At 45.0% G+C, this 17,164-nt stretch overlaps 1 protein-coding gene across 1 annotated transcript in view; it reads right to left on the bottom strand.

Annotated features, from left to right (window-relative positions):
• ADAMTS12 (ADAM metallopeptidase with thrombospondin type 1 motif 12) overlaps positions 1–17,164 on the bottom strand; it is a 175,797-nt gene that overhangs the window by 32,228 nt on the left and 126,405 nt on the right. Inside the window, exons 14-17 of the mRNA XM_081131264.1 lie at positions 13,365–13,485; positions 10,187–10,431; positions 8,571–8,709; positions 513–639 (exon numbers count right to left, since the gene is read on the bottom strand). Of these exons, the coding sequence (XP_080987390.1) occupies positions 513–639; positions 8,571–8,709; positions 10,187–10,431; positions 13,365–13,485 (632 nt within the window). The remainder of the gene's footprint in view (positions 1–512; positions 640–8,570; positions 8,710–10,186; positions 10,432–13,364; positions 13,486–17,164) is intronic.

The raw sequence follows: 17,164 nt of genomic DNA on the forward strand, positions 1-17,164 counted from the left end.
GGTGGGTCAGGGTGCTACCAAGATCTAAATAGCTACAGACCAGGAATGCTGTTAAACACCCTACAATGCACAAGACAGCCCCCACCCCCCCAACAAAGAGTTATCCGGACCCAGGTATCAATAGTGCTGAGGTTAAGAAAGCCTGGGCCGTGCATCTGCTCCTCCAGGCAGCCTGCGGAGCAACCGAGCACTGGGATGGGAAGTGTCAGCGTGTTGTCTAGAGGCTACTGTCCCACAGGAAAGCGCTCTCGGAAAAGCCAAACCCAGTAACTGAAGAACTTGTGGGTGGTCTACATAGCACTCTCTTCCACAGTGCTCGGAAACTTCGTCTTACCAAATAATTAAACACAGAGCACAGCAGCTCTGTACGAAATCCTGCTGCCTGGGGAGGCGACCTCGCAGGGTGCCACAGCTCCAGGAGCACAGCGCGGAGACCCGCGCCAGGCCCCGGGTTTGTTCTAATAACAAGGCCGCAAGGCAGGGGGCCGGCTCCAGCTGCTCTCAGCCCTTACCTGGGCGGGCAGTCCCTGTCATGGCACTTCTTCTGTCTCCCATTGGGCTGCGTTTCTGGGTCACAGAACGTGGCTTTCACCATCCCATGGCCCTTCTTCATGCAGTGGGCGGTCTGGCGGCGGACACCTAGGGGCCAGGCAGAGAGGTTCACACACACTGAATCCCGAGCCCGCATGCTCGGTGCCAGGCCCCTGGTCGTGTCGAGTGATTATGCTTATAGCTGACGGGCAAGTGGTCCATAAGGTATTTAATTCCTAAAGTGGGGATGTTCATGCTGCAGCTAGCAATGGATAGAAGGACTACGGGCAATGTAGACAGACTTATATATATAATCTAATGCACAGATCAGGATGTAGCTGCGGAGATAAGACTAACACGCACGTGCCAAGTAAAAAAGAAAGTGAGATTTAGATAAGGAAAGCAGACTCTCCACCAGGTATTCCAACACAATTGCTACATGATTTCAGTAAAGCCGCAGAGGAGGAAGGGGCCTTTATTGTAGTTGGGGTTCATGAACTCTAAAAGATGGGAATAAAATTCAAACTAATGTGTGGCGTTTAGGAGGTTCTGTCGTTCCAGCAGAGGGCTCTGACAGCAGGGACTGGCAACACTGCTGCCGTTGGAGACCAGGCTGGTAACGCGAGTAAGAGAAGCAGACGGGGGGCGGCAGGCAAAGCAAGCGCATCTGTAGGCTGGACTTGACCTGGGATACATGGTAACAGGTACCTCATGTAGTGCCTGCCTTGTCCCAGGTGCTGTTCTAAACCGGGTGTGTGTGTCCCAAATATAAACATATATAAAATGTATTACCTACTATCTATTTTAATATATAACTGAAACCCCACAACAACTCAATGAGGTCAACACTATCATTATCACTACCTGACAGATGAAGAAACTGAGGCACAGTGAAGTCCCACAGGTTGGGAAAGGAGAAGGACCCGTGGCTTTGGAGGTCATTAGCAGGAGAGCTTAGAGGCATGGCCAGAATGTCAGGAACTCAGAGGTGAAGGGACAGTGAGGAGAGTCACCATCCCTCTTGAGAGAGAGGACACTTCAATGTTGAATGTGAAGCTTGGGGTGAGGAGTCTGAGGCCCCCAGGGGATGCAGCGATCAGCCTGCCTAAGGCTGGCCCCCTGCGCTCTGGAGGCAGCCAGGCCTTGAGTGCGCTCACCGGTGCACAGAACTACAGACTGGAAAGGCCATGAGTACCCCAGTGAGACGGTCACCGCCTCTCTTTACTGGGAAAGACATGGAGGGGCTCCCCTCGGCCACACAGCTGACAGGACCCGAACTGCAGCCAGCCCCCTACACCCATCACCTCACCCTGCCTCACCCTCACCCGGACTCGGCCCAGCCCAACGGCCCAGGCTGCCTGGCATCCTCAGGAGCCATGGATGGCGTCTCGCCTTTAAAAACATCGGAGGGAGTCGGAACAGTAAGAAAATCCTTTAAAATGAATCAACAGCGTTTTATTGTTAAATGAAACAGTCTTCTTATCCTTTTTGAAAAGAGACTTAACCATTCAACCATGCAGGCTCTCTGAACTGATAGACGACGCGTTACTCTTGTTTTGTCATATAAACAAACCACTTGCATCAGCTGGAAGCAACATTAGGAAGGGAACTTGCATGGCACAGTGAGTGAGTCATTGTTTGGAAAGACACACACTCCTGCGGAGAAGTCTTAGACAAGGTAAGCGGAGGAGACTGAGAAGGGCTGAAGCCAGAAAAGCTGACACGCACCTGCCATTGTAGCACAGAAAACGAAAAAGCTCAGATACTGAGAAGTTTTATTAAAACTTTTGGAGTTTGGCAAATTCTTGATGTCCAAAAAATCAAAGGAAGTGATCAAATGGCTCTCAAAGAGTTTGGAAACGTTCCCAAAAGGCTTGTTGCTGTGCATGAACAACAAAGATAAGTGTGCTCGGTGCTCCTGATTCCAGAAGTAGAAAAAAGGCACAAAACATGAAATAAAATCCCCTTCAGAACGTTAATGACATTGCTCGGGTCAATCTGCTGGACCAGCAGTGAGATGAACAGAGGATTGGCCAGGAGATAGTGTTGAGAAAATCAATAAGGACATGTCAGTTTCTCAGTTGGAATTAATGGTCCTGGTGCCCATTAATCTCTTCTCCTAGCCCTTGAGTTCTCACATGATAGATACAAAGCTAAGCCCAAATCCTCCAGGAGGGGCCCCAACCCAATAGCCTGACTTCTCCCACGGTACAGAAACATAATACCTGGCCAGGTGCTTTTCTCCTTAATTCTGGTGTTTGTGGGTCCATTTCGTAAAATGCAATCTATAATTCCATTATTTAACAATTTCTGGTTAAATAAACATAACAAATAAGTAAAATCCAAGGGTCCTGGGTTCTAGTCCCTACTTTTCATTCTACACATCCTTTGACTAACTGCAAGAAAATGTGAATAAAGACATTTAGACTGTTTGAGGGCAGGAAGCTGATCCCTGGAAGTGTCTTCTACATTTTAAAAGCTATAATCCATGAAGGGAAGACAAAGCTAAAGTTTAATCACTGGAAACGTTGGATGAAGGGATTCTAGTTAAAATAGCTGCACATTTTACTTAGAATATAGTTTGTTGCAACTGTTGTCAGAATGTTTCAAAATTATATTAATTCATATTGCCTTAGTGAAAGGATATATGGCAAGTCATAGTTTCCAAAGACGGCTGCAACAATCTCTCATCCAGCAAGTTCTTCCCACAGTGTCACATGCCATCCTTCCACCAAGACATGGTGTCCAGCTACCCTGTCCTTGGACCAAATGCAGGAGTGATGCTGTGTGAGTTCAAAGGCTAAGTCATAAAAGGCCATGCAACTTCCATCTGATTTTCGTGGCTCTCTCAGGACACTCCAGCTGCCAAGGTATAAGAAGCCTGCAGCCTGGGAGAGGCCTTGTCATGTGAGTCAAGAAGCCTCCAGGTGGTCCCAGCCCCCAGGCATCTGAGTCAGCCCCAGCTATCTGAGTCTTCCTAGCCAGGGTGCAAACATTGTGAAGCACAGACATGCCATCCCCACTGTGCCCCGTCTACATTTCTGACCTACAGAATCCATGAGCATTATAAAATGATGGCTGTTTAAATTTAGAAGGGTTTGTTATATAGTCGTAGTAAGTGGAACAGCACTCAGTGAATGTTAACTTTCTTTCTTGAGTCAAGACCCAGAGTCAAGACCCAGCTTGGCTTGCTAGTAGTCTACTCGCTATAGAGTTTACTGATTTTTCATCTCCACTTCTATGTTACACTTCTGCTGTTCATCTCTCCAGATCCACTCTGCACCTGCTCTGAACCCTGGGAAGCTGATCCTGTCAATCGCTGTGGCTTCCAGTTGGGTTTGGGAAATGGAGGCACTGTTTCTTTGGAGAACTGCTCCTTCCCCTTACTTCCTCAGGCCTAGGGATGGTAGTCTCATTTGACCCACCCTCGACTGCTAACGGGCAGGGGTAATGAACTACCTTTCTTAGTTTCCCTAAACCCTACTCATACCTTTGAAAGTAGCCAAGGTATGCAGTTTGGGTGTGCCAGATATTTCTGCAGGGACCCTTGACTGATAACGTCTCCTTTGCAGTAAAAATCTCAAATTATGCTAAGTGAAATAAGCCAGTCAGAGAAAGACAAGTAGCATATGATTTCATTCTTATGTGGAATCAAATGAACAAACTGAGCTAACAAGCAAAGAAGACAGACTCGTAGATTAAGAGCAGGCTGACAGCTCGGGGTGGGGCTGGGGCTGAGGGGTGGAGAGCTTGAGCGAAAAAGAAAGAATCACAGACAAGGACAACAGTGTGACGATGGCAGAGGTGGGGGGAGGTGAAGGAGGGGATAGGGGAGATAAATGGTGATGAAAGAAGTAAAATAAAATAAAATAAACACGCATAAAAAAGCACTGGGTGACATACTCATTAATTAACTCTGGAAAGCAATTGCCGGAATAGTAGAACCTTTCTGTGACTCAGAGGTTACCAAGAAAAGCAGGCAGTCAGCATTTTGCAGGGCTCACTGAGCAAAACAAGCTTTCACAGAAACTAAGTGAGAAATCCTGAAGCAAGTGCCATTTATTAGAGAACAAAACTAAGGGCCTGCAAATGAGGGAGGGACTAATCTCTGCTGGCTGCATGGGGTCAAAATGGGATGGGATTAAGAAGACCTGAAGGAGAACAGACCATTACATTAGCCATCTTGGGGAGATTTCCAGGTAACGGTTCCACATGTAAGGACGTTGGAAGTTGCCACTCTGTCGGAACAAGTAAAAAGCCAAATAGATTTAAGAAACAACAGTTCTTAGATATAAGATAAGAGAGGGCACAGGGGCAACTGCTGCAACTGGAGAGAACACAGTTGAATGGGAGTCACAGCTTCCCGGAGCAGAGACCCATGAAAGGAAACCAGAAGTGCACCGAATTATTAATGTCAGATACCAAACCACAGATCCAGGAAGCCCGGAAAACACCAAGCAGGACAAATATAAAAAAACCTCTACACTTAGGCATATCATTTTCAAATTACAGAAAATCAAAGCTAAAGAAAAAATCCTGAAAGAAGCCAGAGGGAAAATGCATCTTCCTACGAGAGGAACAAAGAATTACATTTGACTTCTCTGAGATCATTCAAGGAAGAAGAGAGTGGAGTGAAACAATTAAAGTATTGAGAGGAAAAACCTCACCAACCTAGAAGCCTGAACCCTGCGAAATTATCACTCAAAAGTGAATTTCTTAGACAAAAGATTGGAGGAATTCATTGCAAGTAGACCTGCCACGCAAGAAATGTTAAAAGAGCTCTTTGAAGAGAAATAAAATAATATAGATCAGAAACTTGGGTCTATGTAAAGAAAGGAAAAGCATCAAAGAAGCAACAAGTGAAGGTTAAATAAAAAACTCTTAGTTTCCTTACTCTGAATTGATCTAACAGCTTGTTAAAAAAAAAAATAAAGCCAACCATGTATTTGATTATGTATGTTTATGCATGTATCTTGTGTGCATATATGCCTATGCATTCTTACATATGTGACCTGAAGGACAACAATGATACAAGGGATAGGAGGTAGGAATTAGGATTATTTTGTTATTCTAAGGTACTCAGGCTATCCACAAAGTGGCATAGTGTTATTTGAAAGTGGATTTGGAATAGCTATAAATGTATACTGCAAACTCTACGGCAATCAGTAAAAAGCAGTAAATTAGCCACTCCGGTTAAGGGTTCTCGCCGGCTCATTCAGGAAGTAGAACTGAAAGGTTATCTGATCTCCACGGTATATTACTGGAAGTTTATTTCATATATGTATGCATACGATAGATACACTCCTCATTCCATAGCATATGCTTAAACCCATCTCAACAAATCCTCCTACTATCTTCATGAAGTCCTACATTTAAAAAACATCCTCTGGCCATTGTTAGAGATCGATATCTGGGCTTGGTCGATCCTCCCTGACAATTACAGTGGACGGAATCAGACGGATTAGCACCAAAATGACTGCACTTTGAGACAACGAAAACTGTATTTGACTCTGGTTTTCCAAAGAAGATGATTCTGTCTTCTATACATCAGCATATGGCCACACACCGGGGCCAGGGTGGAATATGCAACCCCGGCTATGATTCTCCTGCTGTAACAATGGTGAGTGGACAAATCTCAACCTACATGGTTACTTTGAGCTTTAGCAGAAATACTGTCACACAAGCCCCGTAAGGACTGGTTCCAGTAAACCTAAGCATCTGTTTTACACGTTATTTATTTCCAATAACACGATCTAGTTTCCTAGGCGGCTTAGAAGAGTCTGAACCACCTCTAAGGAGTTTTGCATGGTCTTTGGAATTTTTAACATTTGCCTTTTCCTACTAGAACACGATGTTCCTCAAACAAACCCCAGAGAGGATTCAGCCGAGTGGGGTGAAGGAAAACGAGAGGCTCATGGCAGAGCAGGGAAACGTGTTCTCCCTTCTGTGCAGCCGCAGTTGTATTTATAGACTCGAAAATGCAGAACAGAGGAGACCACAGAGCACAAAACTGGAAAAGGTCACAAAGAAGTGATGACCCGTTTTCTGACAATAGTACCATTACTTTGAGTTTTACGGGAACAGGAAGCGTTGAATAGAATGTGTTACACCTGGCGGAGCTCTGCAGTACTAGAGATGCGATGGGGCAAAAACGTGGCTTTGACATTTTTACAAAAGCAATCTTGAGTTTTTGCCAAAATAGTTTCTTGTGTAATAAAGAGTCATGAGGCTTCCTACTGGGACGAGCCTCTGTGTCAAGCCATTTCTGCAGCTGTTTCTTCACAGAGAATCAATCCATTGGCTGAACTTTCAGGGGTGATCTTTTGATGAGCAACTCAGGTGAATTTTCTCAACAAGTCTTTTGCTATGAGTAGTAGCACTTGTTCGTCCATCCCCTTCTGACTTTTCCTGAAGGACAGCCAGTCCCAAATTCCCCCAAAGTCACGCCCCAGGCATAAGGCAGGAGGGAAAGCAAATGCGGCCGAGAGGACGGAAGGATGGAGAGAAGACCGTCGCTGGTCTACTCCGAGGGTCCTCTAGACCTGTGAACAGTGGGCTATGGAAATTGAGCCGGCTTTAGGACATTTAGCTAAATTTACAACATTGTGCTGCCGGTTTTTAATATGGATTTATGATCTAGAACAAAGGTAATAAAAATTTTAAAATCATCAAACTAAGGAAATAGCATCTTAGTGAATTTATGCTTAAATAGCTTTTTGCTTCAAAGGCACAATAGTAATATGTAAAATATAAATATATGAGAAATATTACATAATAAAATATAAAGATATAAAAAGAGAAAACCACAAAGAAACAATGCTCAAATGTAGGTAAATATCCCCACAGAAGGGTGAGCAGGACTTAAGTGAAGGGGCTTTCTGTGACTAGCTGCTGGGGACTGGGCTGGGGGAGGGACCGAGTCAACAAGTGGTGCTGAGACAAAGCTTGTGCGACAGAAGCCTGCGGAGGAGGGGACTGTGTTCTTCTGGCCCATTCGCTCCTTCACTTTTATCCCCTTTGCTCTATGGCAGATTCCAGCATTTCGCCCTGTAGCTGCCCTAGTCTTGTAGGCAGGAGCTACAGGCCAGAGGCAGGAAGCTCCCGAACAGACTTAGACATGATCCAAAAGGAGAGAGAGGCAGAGGCTTTCTCCTGTGGCACTGCTACGAAAGCCCTCCAAACCGAGTACAAGGCCCTGAGCCTGCCCTCCTGGGCCCTGGACAAGTTCATGGGGCCCTACAGCAGGAGAGCCCGTGCTCTGCAAATGTCCACGCGCTCTTTTGAGTTCCCAGCCTCGCTGTGCAGTTAGATTGTGCCCACAGGCCTAAGTCCCACAGTGGAACTCGAGCAGAAGTGATTTGTGTCCCTTCCAGGCCAAGGTCCTTACTAAGAGGCAGTCTGCCTTTTCTATTTCTCTCTTCCCCTGTGGAGCAAGCTGGAGACCACACATTTCAGATGTCTTAGCTTGGAGATTGAGTGGGTCCACCCAACCTGCCTGAGACTTGGAGTGGGTTAAAAATAAACCTTCATTGTGTTGAATTCCTGAGATTCAATTTCTCTGTTACTGTAGCAAAACCTACCCCATCCTAATACCTGGCAACAAGGAATCTCTCCAATACTGGATTTCGTTAGGGAAAACGACTCTCTCAGTAGACCTAAAAACTTGGTAAAGTTGGGCTAGAAATTAGGTATTTTGGGATTTGGCCATGATTGATAGTATGTCCCTGGAGGAGTTATTTGACTTTTGTGGTCCTCGTATCTTCAGTCAGAGCAGTGGTTGTTTTAAGTCTTTCTGTTTTGCGTTTTAAGAAGAAATGGAACCCTTTCTTTAAACAAAACCTTTCATGAAGGCCAGTCTATAAAGCTGATGAAAGAAAAACTGCCTCTCCATTGAGACTGTGACCTGCACATTTACTCCCCACAGGGCCCCCTGGGAACCCTGCAGACCCACAGCACAGAGGCAAACCACTGGCTTCGATGGCCTCCACGGCCCATTCTGGAGCCAATGTGGGTTCATAGAGAGGACCACTGCTTCTCACCTGTCCCACATGTCACACTGCACTCTGTCCAGCGGCCATACTGCCAGAAGTACATCAGCTTCTCCACGTCATTGTCAAGGCCGTCTTTCCGGATCGTGTACTCATACTTGATGCCAGGGTTAGTCACCTGGAATAGAAGCTAAAAGGCAAGAGAGGGGTGATGCCAAGCTGTCATGACTCTACACTGAAACCACAGTCATATAAAAATACTGCACAACGTCCACCATCCTAAAGTAGTTATGGTAGCCCGCACTGGAGCAATTGCCTTAAACGAATATACCTCTGCCTCCACTCCCACCTGCTCATCTACACCTACCTACATCTATATTTAAGCTTCTCCATTCTAGTATTTCTTGGCTGAAGCCCACGGGAATTTCAGTTCATGAAAGAAGGAAGGTCTAATCATAGGGAACTGCTCTGAGGGTCCTTTCCAACAACAGGCTGGTGAGTGGCCTCTGCCCTTGCGTACTTACTAACTTTGTGATTATGGGTAAGTTACTTAATCTCTTTGTGCCTTAGCTTCCCCATTCAGGATAATAATAGTACTACTAATAGGGTTGTGAGAGTTATACAAATAAATTAATGTGGTGTAATTAGATAGGATTAGAACAGTACCTGCCATGGAGTTAGCACTGAGTAAACATTAACTTCTATTGTTGTTATTACCTTATGATGCCTGCCTTTTTCTAGCTCTTAAACTGCTTAGCTCTTTTAAAGCATATAGTTCTGCAGTAAAAATGGTCATGGGTTTTAGTCATAGCCTACCACTCTTGGGACCTTCCTCTCACTTCCCTCTCCTGCAGGTAATCTACCTACAGCACATTTAAAATGAATTCATCGTAAACTTGGAGGTGGTGGATTGGTTGCCCCATGGGATTGGGGGTTCCCATATGTAAATCTATCCCTGCGTGGACAGGTAAGATATCAGGTTCCCTGACATTTATGAAACATAGCTGTCAAGCCTTGACCTCCAGCTTCCTTGAGTGCTCTGACATCTGGCTCTGAAACGACTTCCCTCTAACTTCTGAAGTGGTTAGATGTGACTCTTTTGGGTCATCTGTCATCTCCAACCTGCCTGTCTCCACTGGTATAATTATTCTACTCTTTTTCTATAGTCTTTGCCAATACCCAAGACAGATCGCTCATGACTCTGAAGAACACGTCCTATACCCTAACCCCTTTCCCCCAAGAGTTTCACAAAGTGAAACCTTTTGCCTGAGGACAAGCGCATGATAACATGTGAAAGAGCCATGTCAGTTCATCACCACTGCTGGGGAGCTGCTTGGAACTCATGCCAGACTGACACAGGCTGAGAGCGTCCTTTCAGTGCCCAGTGACAATCACCCTCAAATAAACAGCCCACACTGAACCCTGAACTCAAACCTCCCAATGGATGGTTTCAAGGCCTCTGGCATTTCATTGGGGGGGGGGGTGTTTCAACAATTTCTAAGCAATAAAGCATTAACAGCACAAGCTAATATTCTGACTCCCTCCCTGTTCCTTGCTAAAGGAAGTTTTAGGGGTTCTTAATTCGTGTCTCCTAGCAAATACTTTGGAAAAAGAAAATTAGAAAAATCCTAACTGATGATATGTCAGCAGTTTCCTTTCTGCATTACCTGGAGCCACACGGACTCATTGGTGGGACCTGCAGCCATCAATTTCTCCAGGTCTCCTTTTCTGTCATATTGAAAGACGGTCCCAGCCAGCTTATAGTTCCCATTCCACTGGATAATGAATCCTCCATTGAGGTAATACTTCTCAGGGTCTTTACTCCTGATGGCCAGGAAGTTTCCAGCTCCCTCTACCTCCATTACCCGTATGTCCCTTGCTCCTTTTGGAATCAGTCCGATGTCAACATAACCTAGGGAGAGAGAAGTTACAGTGAATGAAAGAGGCATGCTAGCTTAGCTGAACACAATCTGCTTCTGACCCATTGTTCAACCTCATCATTTAGTGCCCTTGCCCTCCTCCTGGGTGGTCACTGGGATTGGTAGATGGACTAAGTATGGAGAAATTTAAAGATCTTGGCCATAAGCAGAATCCTCAGGAGCTTTGTGACTCAGTATATAAACAGTTTTGTGAGGAGAGGTGAAATAATGCAGATTGCACTCTGAAGCTTTTGTGGTTCATCCAGCATTTATTTTCTGTGATTTCATGCTGATAGTTCAGAATTTTACATCCCCTAGCTAGCTTCCCAATAGCATCTCTGCTTCCCCAATTGTAGCTGCTATCAGATTAAACTTCTTAAAGATTGCATTAGATACATCCTTTAGCTCATCCTTATTGCCTGCAAGTTAAAGATGGATTTTTTATAAGTAATTTAATCATAGCTTAAATTCCTTATGAGTCCTGGAGGGAATCTGGGGTTGACTGCCACCCTGGTGCTCTTGAATGCAGCTCCTGATGAGAAACTCAGCTCCGAGCACAGCCTTTCATATTGCCGGACAATTCTATTCATTAGAGCTTTTTCTTATTTTTTCTTAGGGTTTGTTGGAATACAAACTTACTCTCATACGTTCAAATCCAGCCTTCTAAAAGAGCACAGAGGACATCCATTTGATGATGATGATCCATTCTAGCCAGTCCTCTTGCTCACTGGTTATCACGGAGACACATGGGAAGGAAAGGAGCTGACACTCAAACGTCTCCCCCTTGCCAGACCCTACACCGAGCACCGCACCTCATGCACTCATCCTATTTAGGCTTCTTAAGGACCATCACCTCATAAAGGCGACAGAATGGAAGGAGCATGGACCTTGGGGATGGCACTGGAAGGGAGCACTGAGGCAGGGGGTCAGAGCACTCAAGGTCTAGTTTCTGAGTTGCCATAACAAGCTCTATAACGTTCGACTTATTTAACTTCTTTCAATGAAGGCGCTTGAATGAGATGAGGTCTGATGTCCATCCCAGCTCTGGGACTCCATTATTTTGCTCTTTTCTAAGCTAAACATTCAACCTTTCTATACAAAACATGGTTGTAAGACCCTGATCGTTCTGGTCATTTTCCACTGAATATACACTAGGTTTTTGGCCTGACAAGCAAACTGTCATCTCTGTCCCCTGAAAGTGCCTGACTCTCACTCAGACATAGAGGAGCACGATGTCCTGGCAGCTCATACCCAGGACTGGCAGCAGGAACGACTCACTCAGAAGCTGGTACAGCCACAACCTCAGTCCCATTTTTCAACCTGGCAGCTCCAATCCAGAGGAACCAAAATGTGAGTCGTAGTAATTCCACTTGGCCCTCACACACTTACCTGATACGGCAGGTTAAAATTACTAATTCCTAACTAGCTTGGTGGAAATATTTATCACAGGCGATTGAGGCTAACGCAATTTTTTAAACGCTTTGAAGTGTTGCTGCCTGCAGCTATTTTCTGACTTAGGACCTTGCTCAGCTTCCCATGTAGGAAAACCAACTGGCTATCACCCCATCCCTTGTTTAAAAATAAACAAGCAAAAACCAAAATACAAAGAAACAAGGAAAGATAACTGGGTGGAAAACAACAAAAGAGTTTGCTTTTTATCTTCCACTTAAGGGAGAAAAATCCAAAAGTATAAGTATTTCTCATGGGCAGAGTCTGCCAAATTGAAAGGGAGGTATTTCAGAATTTAAAAGAAAAGCTTTCAGTGATATAAGCACTGTTTCTGAACAGTCTGTAGACAGATTAAACTGAAACAGATTTAGCCATGAACAGAATATATTTGGTCTGGCCGGGGTGGCTCAGCTGGCCGGGCATCGTACCGTGCACTGAAAGGCTGTGGGTTCAATTCCCGGGCAGGGCACATACCTGGGTTGCAGGTCTGATCCCCAGTTGGGGAACCTACAGAAGGCAACTGATCTATGTTTCTCTCTCTCTCTCTCTCTCTCAGCACGTCCTTGGGTAAGGATTTTCTTAAAAAGTAATATATATTTGCAAAAGAGTACTCAGTAGGAAGCCAAAGGATAAAATTATAGTGATTTGGAGTTAAAATGAACCATGATAAACTATCTACCAGTCTCCTTTGCACATGACAAAAAAGCCCACCGGAGAGAGAGGTGTCAAATGAAAAGTCACATTTCCATTTCCCTCCACTCCCTGTCCTCTGTATCAAAGACAATTACAGTTAATGGTTTATTGGGCTCTCTCACAAAACTTTTTACACATGCACTTAATTTTTTAAATAAGTGGGATCTTACTATACGAACTACTACTGCCTTTTAAACTGAGTATCTTTTCGTAGTTTTTGAACATTTTAACATCTGCAAAAATGACAAAATCCCATTTATTTAACCAACCCCCTGTTAATGGGTATTTAGGTGGAAGGGAATGGCTACCGATCTCTTTATTTAAAAAATGAGGGAGCCGAGTTCCCAAGAGAAGAAATCTATGCCACATCACACAGGTAGGGTGAGAGATTAGATGCCTATAACCAGGGTTTACTAACCCCTAATGTAGTGTTTAAATGGGAAAAGGTGGTTGGTAAAACAGAGATGAAAAACAAATCCTCTTGTATGTCTCATCCTCGTGGGTCTTGTTCACAGAAATGAAAATCATATTAAAGAGTTGCAGGGGTGAAGTGTTATTGAGACATTTATTCTATTTCAAGGGGAGGTTTTCAGGGTTGGTAAGACTATCTCCAAAGTATTAGAATGATGAACATATTCATTCAGTAAAATCACTTTTCTTCTATCTTTTTCATTTTCAATTCTTTGAAAGTCACAATCTGGTAAAAAACGCACACCCAGCGATCAATCTTGCCCTCCATTCTCAGCCCCCTGCCACTTCAATTATTTATTTGTTTGTCTGTTACCAGATCCTTCTTTCTGCTTAAACATCTTCCTCACGGTCTGGCAGGCAGAGCCGTCCCCGAGGCACACCCCGCAGCGATCCTCTGTGGCGTTGGAACCGATCTCGTAGTCACAGCCGACCATCTGCAGGGAGAGGGGTGGAGGGTGAGCGACACAGGCAGGAGACGGCCCACCTGCCTTGGACCTTTCACTTGCCCTTTCCCCCTTTGCTGTTGGTGAGACTGGGCTTGGGGGCAGATACAAAAGCACAAATGTCTCCTTTTCCTGGTGCAGCAGAGAAACCACCAGAGCGTCTACTGAAGGCAAAGGAAACACTTGCCTGAGGACACAGAGAGAGGTACACTCGGGTGGGCCTCTGCTGAGGCAGAGGCAGAGCTGAGCACAGTTCCAAAAGCTCAACTATGAAACGTCTTGGAATCGCAGTTGGTGGAACCCCAAGCGCCCCACTTCCAGAGGTACAAACCTCAGGCCTCTCCTCCCTATGGGGACTCCCAGGGGGGATGCAATTATTCCCCCTATAATTTGGCTGTTGAATCCCTTCCCTTCCTCCCTGGGCTATTCTCCCTGGCTCCTGCCTGAGGACAGCAGGTGAACAGCAGCCATCAGAGAGAGGCTGGCTTCATGCTGAGATGCTCCAGTCCGAGGGATGAAATCTCTGACCTGCAGACCTGCCACCAGACCCTGCAGAGCCTCCTGTGACCCCACCGCCGCTGTCCTTCCCACGGAGCCGGATCCCAGCCATCCCGAGCTCCTTCCTCCAGCCGCACAGGAAGAACTGGCCACTTCTCCTCTGCCCCAAGAATAATCCTGCCCCGTGCGCTGGACAAATCCCTCCTCAGTGTTCACTGGTCCTCCCGAACCATCACCTTTCCCTCTCCACGGATTCCTTCTCCTCAGTCCACCAATATGGCCAAGTCTTTCCCGTCCTAAAATTCCCATTCTGGAAAAGAAGAGCCTCAGTGTTTGGTAGCGTCAGATACAAAGAATCATGACACTGAGACTGAAGGCCGTGAAACGGGAGCTCCAGTTGAACTTCCCTGTTGCCTGCTTTCTTCCACGGCCCAGGCTCCTAACCACACGTCCGTGGTACAAGAAAGAGGGGACACTATGCTACATCCTAGCAGTCAGGTTCTTCTTTTCTGTTTGGAAAGAATGGTGCCCAGTAGTTTTTTACTCTCTCAAAGGTAAGTCATTTTCTTATTTTAAAGGCACCTCAAATCGATTGAAAGGAAGAACAATTTGGGTCATTAAATTACACCCTCCCTCTAACAACTAAACAGAATTAATGCCCGCGGACAGAATAGCTCCATTTCTCAGGCGAACCATCTCTAATTACCTCTCAGTCTCAGACTGTGCCTCTTGGCCCAGTTGGGAAAGAAAATAAAGCGCTAAGAGATTAAAAACCTTAACCACGCTCGTCACAATGGAAAGAAAAGAATCTGCCTGGATGTGAAGGCCTCGGTGGTGACAAGTAGAATGCTGACCCTTCATCAGTGAGGTCTTCGTCAAGCTGGACCATCCTCTAACAAGCTGACCTTCACAAATGATGTTCCCAGTGACCCTCTTTCCTTCAGTGACTGGGAACAAGCCAGGGAAACTTACTCTGAGATATATTCAAGTGTTTTTTTAGAATCTCTATCAAAAGGAGACAGATTTTTAAAAAAATGTAAACAATAAAGGAAAGAAAGCCAGAAACACAAACACCTTGAGCCCGTCTTTCTTCCTGAGCAATATTTACGTGCATGTCTAGGGTTGGGGTTGGGGCAGGAGACACACACAACCACATTACACTGTCCCCCAACATATTAAATAGGTTCTTGTGGAGACTTCACACCATCTGCTTCTCCCATCAGCTGCACACATGATAATCAACCCTGAATTAAGTATATAATAGAAGGACTATGAAGGCTTAGGCCAGTCCTCACGTTGCACACAAGATGTAAGGATTCTTGGGGGGAAATAAGTAGATGCCCCTCTCCTCTTTCACGCCATGTGCTCTGGCGACAGGGCCCGCAACAGTCCTATCTTTCTGTTTCCAACAGAATTAGAGCTGGCTCTGCCACTGCTACCAAATGTGGGCCATGACTCCAGCACGGCTCTTCTCTGATGTGACTTAGGATGCCAGGCAGACAGCCAAATGGGCAGCATTTTTGAAAAAAAAGAAAAAAAGGAAATCACTTTGACTTATACTGAGTATGGCTGATATATAAAATACCACATGTATTTAATGTATACAATTTGATGAGTTTGGACTTACACAAACACCTGAGAAACCGTCACCACGATCAAGGTAACAGACATATCCTTCGCCTCCAAACCTCCCCTTGTGTCCTTTGTGTGTGTGGTAAGAACACTAGACATGAGATCCACCCTCTTAACAAATGTTTAAGGGCACAATACAGTATTGTCAGCCCCAGGCACTGCGTTGTACGGCAGGTCCCTGGGACTTACTCATCTGGTGTTACAAACTGTGTACCCATTGAACAGCAACTCTCCACTGCTCCCTCTCCTCAGCCCTTGGCCACCACCATTCTAGTCTCTGCCTCTATCAGTTCGACTGTTTTAGATTCACATGTACGTGGAATCATGTAGCATTTGTCCTTCTGTGACTGGCTTGTTTCACTTAGCACAACGTCCTAAAGGCTCATTAGTGTTGTCACAAATGGTAGAATTTCCTTCTTTTCTCTCTTTTTTTTTTATTATTTCTCATCGGAGGATATTTTTCCCATTGATTTTCAGAGAGAGAGAAAGGGAGGGGGAAGGGGAGAGAGGAGAGAGAGAAACATCCATGTAAGAGAGGAGAGACACGTCGATTGGTTGCCTCCTGCGTGCACCCCGACAGGGCCCCAGGATTGAACCGGCAGCTGAGGTTCGTGCCCTTGACTGGGAATTGAACCTGGGACCCTTTGGTGTGTGGGTCGACGCTCTAACCACTGAGCAACACCAGCCAGGGCTCTTTTTCTTAAACTGAATAATATTCCATGGTGTGTATATTTTCTTTATCCATTCATCTGTTGATGGACATTTGGGCTGTTCCCGTGTCTCAGCTATTGTAAATAATGTTGCAATGAACATGGAAGTACAAATATCTCCTCAAGATCCTGGTTTCAATTCTTTTGGATATATGCCCAGAAGTAGAATTTCTGGGTCATACGGTAGCTCTATTTTTTATTTTTTGGAGAACCTCCATACTGTTTTCCATAGAGGCTACATTCTCACCAACAATATACAAGGGTTCCAATTTCTTCACATCTTTGCCTACACTTTTTATCTTTTGATTTTTGTTCTATTTTATAACCTCCATCCTAACAGGGGCAAGGTTATATCTTATTGTGGGTTTTATATGTATTTCTCTGATATTTAAAGATGTTGAGTGCCTTTTCATGTACCTGTTGGCCATCTGTATGTTTTCTTTGGAGAAATGTCTATTCAAGTCCTTTGCTCATTTTTAAACCAGTGTGGCACAGACAGAAAGTGGGTAATTAAACCTTCTAAAAGGCCTTAATTGGTTTCCAGAAAGAGGAAGGCAAGCTGAGAAAATATGGCTTATTCTAGTAAAATGATTTAGTTGTTTTTTTATGAGAGGCGCAACCAAGACCCCTTATGTTTTGTTCAAAATGCCTATTTTCTCTATGCATGAGAAGGTATTTAGGTCTAAAAGACCGTTTCAGCATCCCATTAATTTCCCCGTGACAAAGTCCTCAGCCCCAGCTGCATATGGAATCAGCTGGGGAGTTTTTAAAATATCAATGGCTAGGCCCCAAATTCCAGAGGTTCTGAATTTTGAGATCCAGCCAAACAT

Source organism: Miniopterus schreibersii, assembly GCF_964146895.1.
Source record: "Miniopterus schreibersii genome assembly, chromosome: 3".
Taxonomy (NCBI): domain Eukaryota; kingdom Metazoa; phylum Chordata; class Mammalia; order Chiroptera; family Miniopteridae; genus Miniopterus; species Miniopterus schreibersii.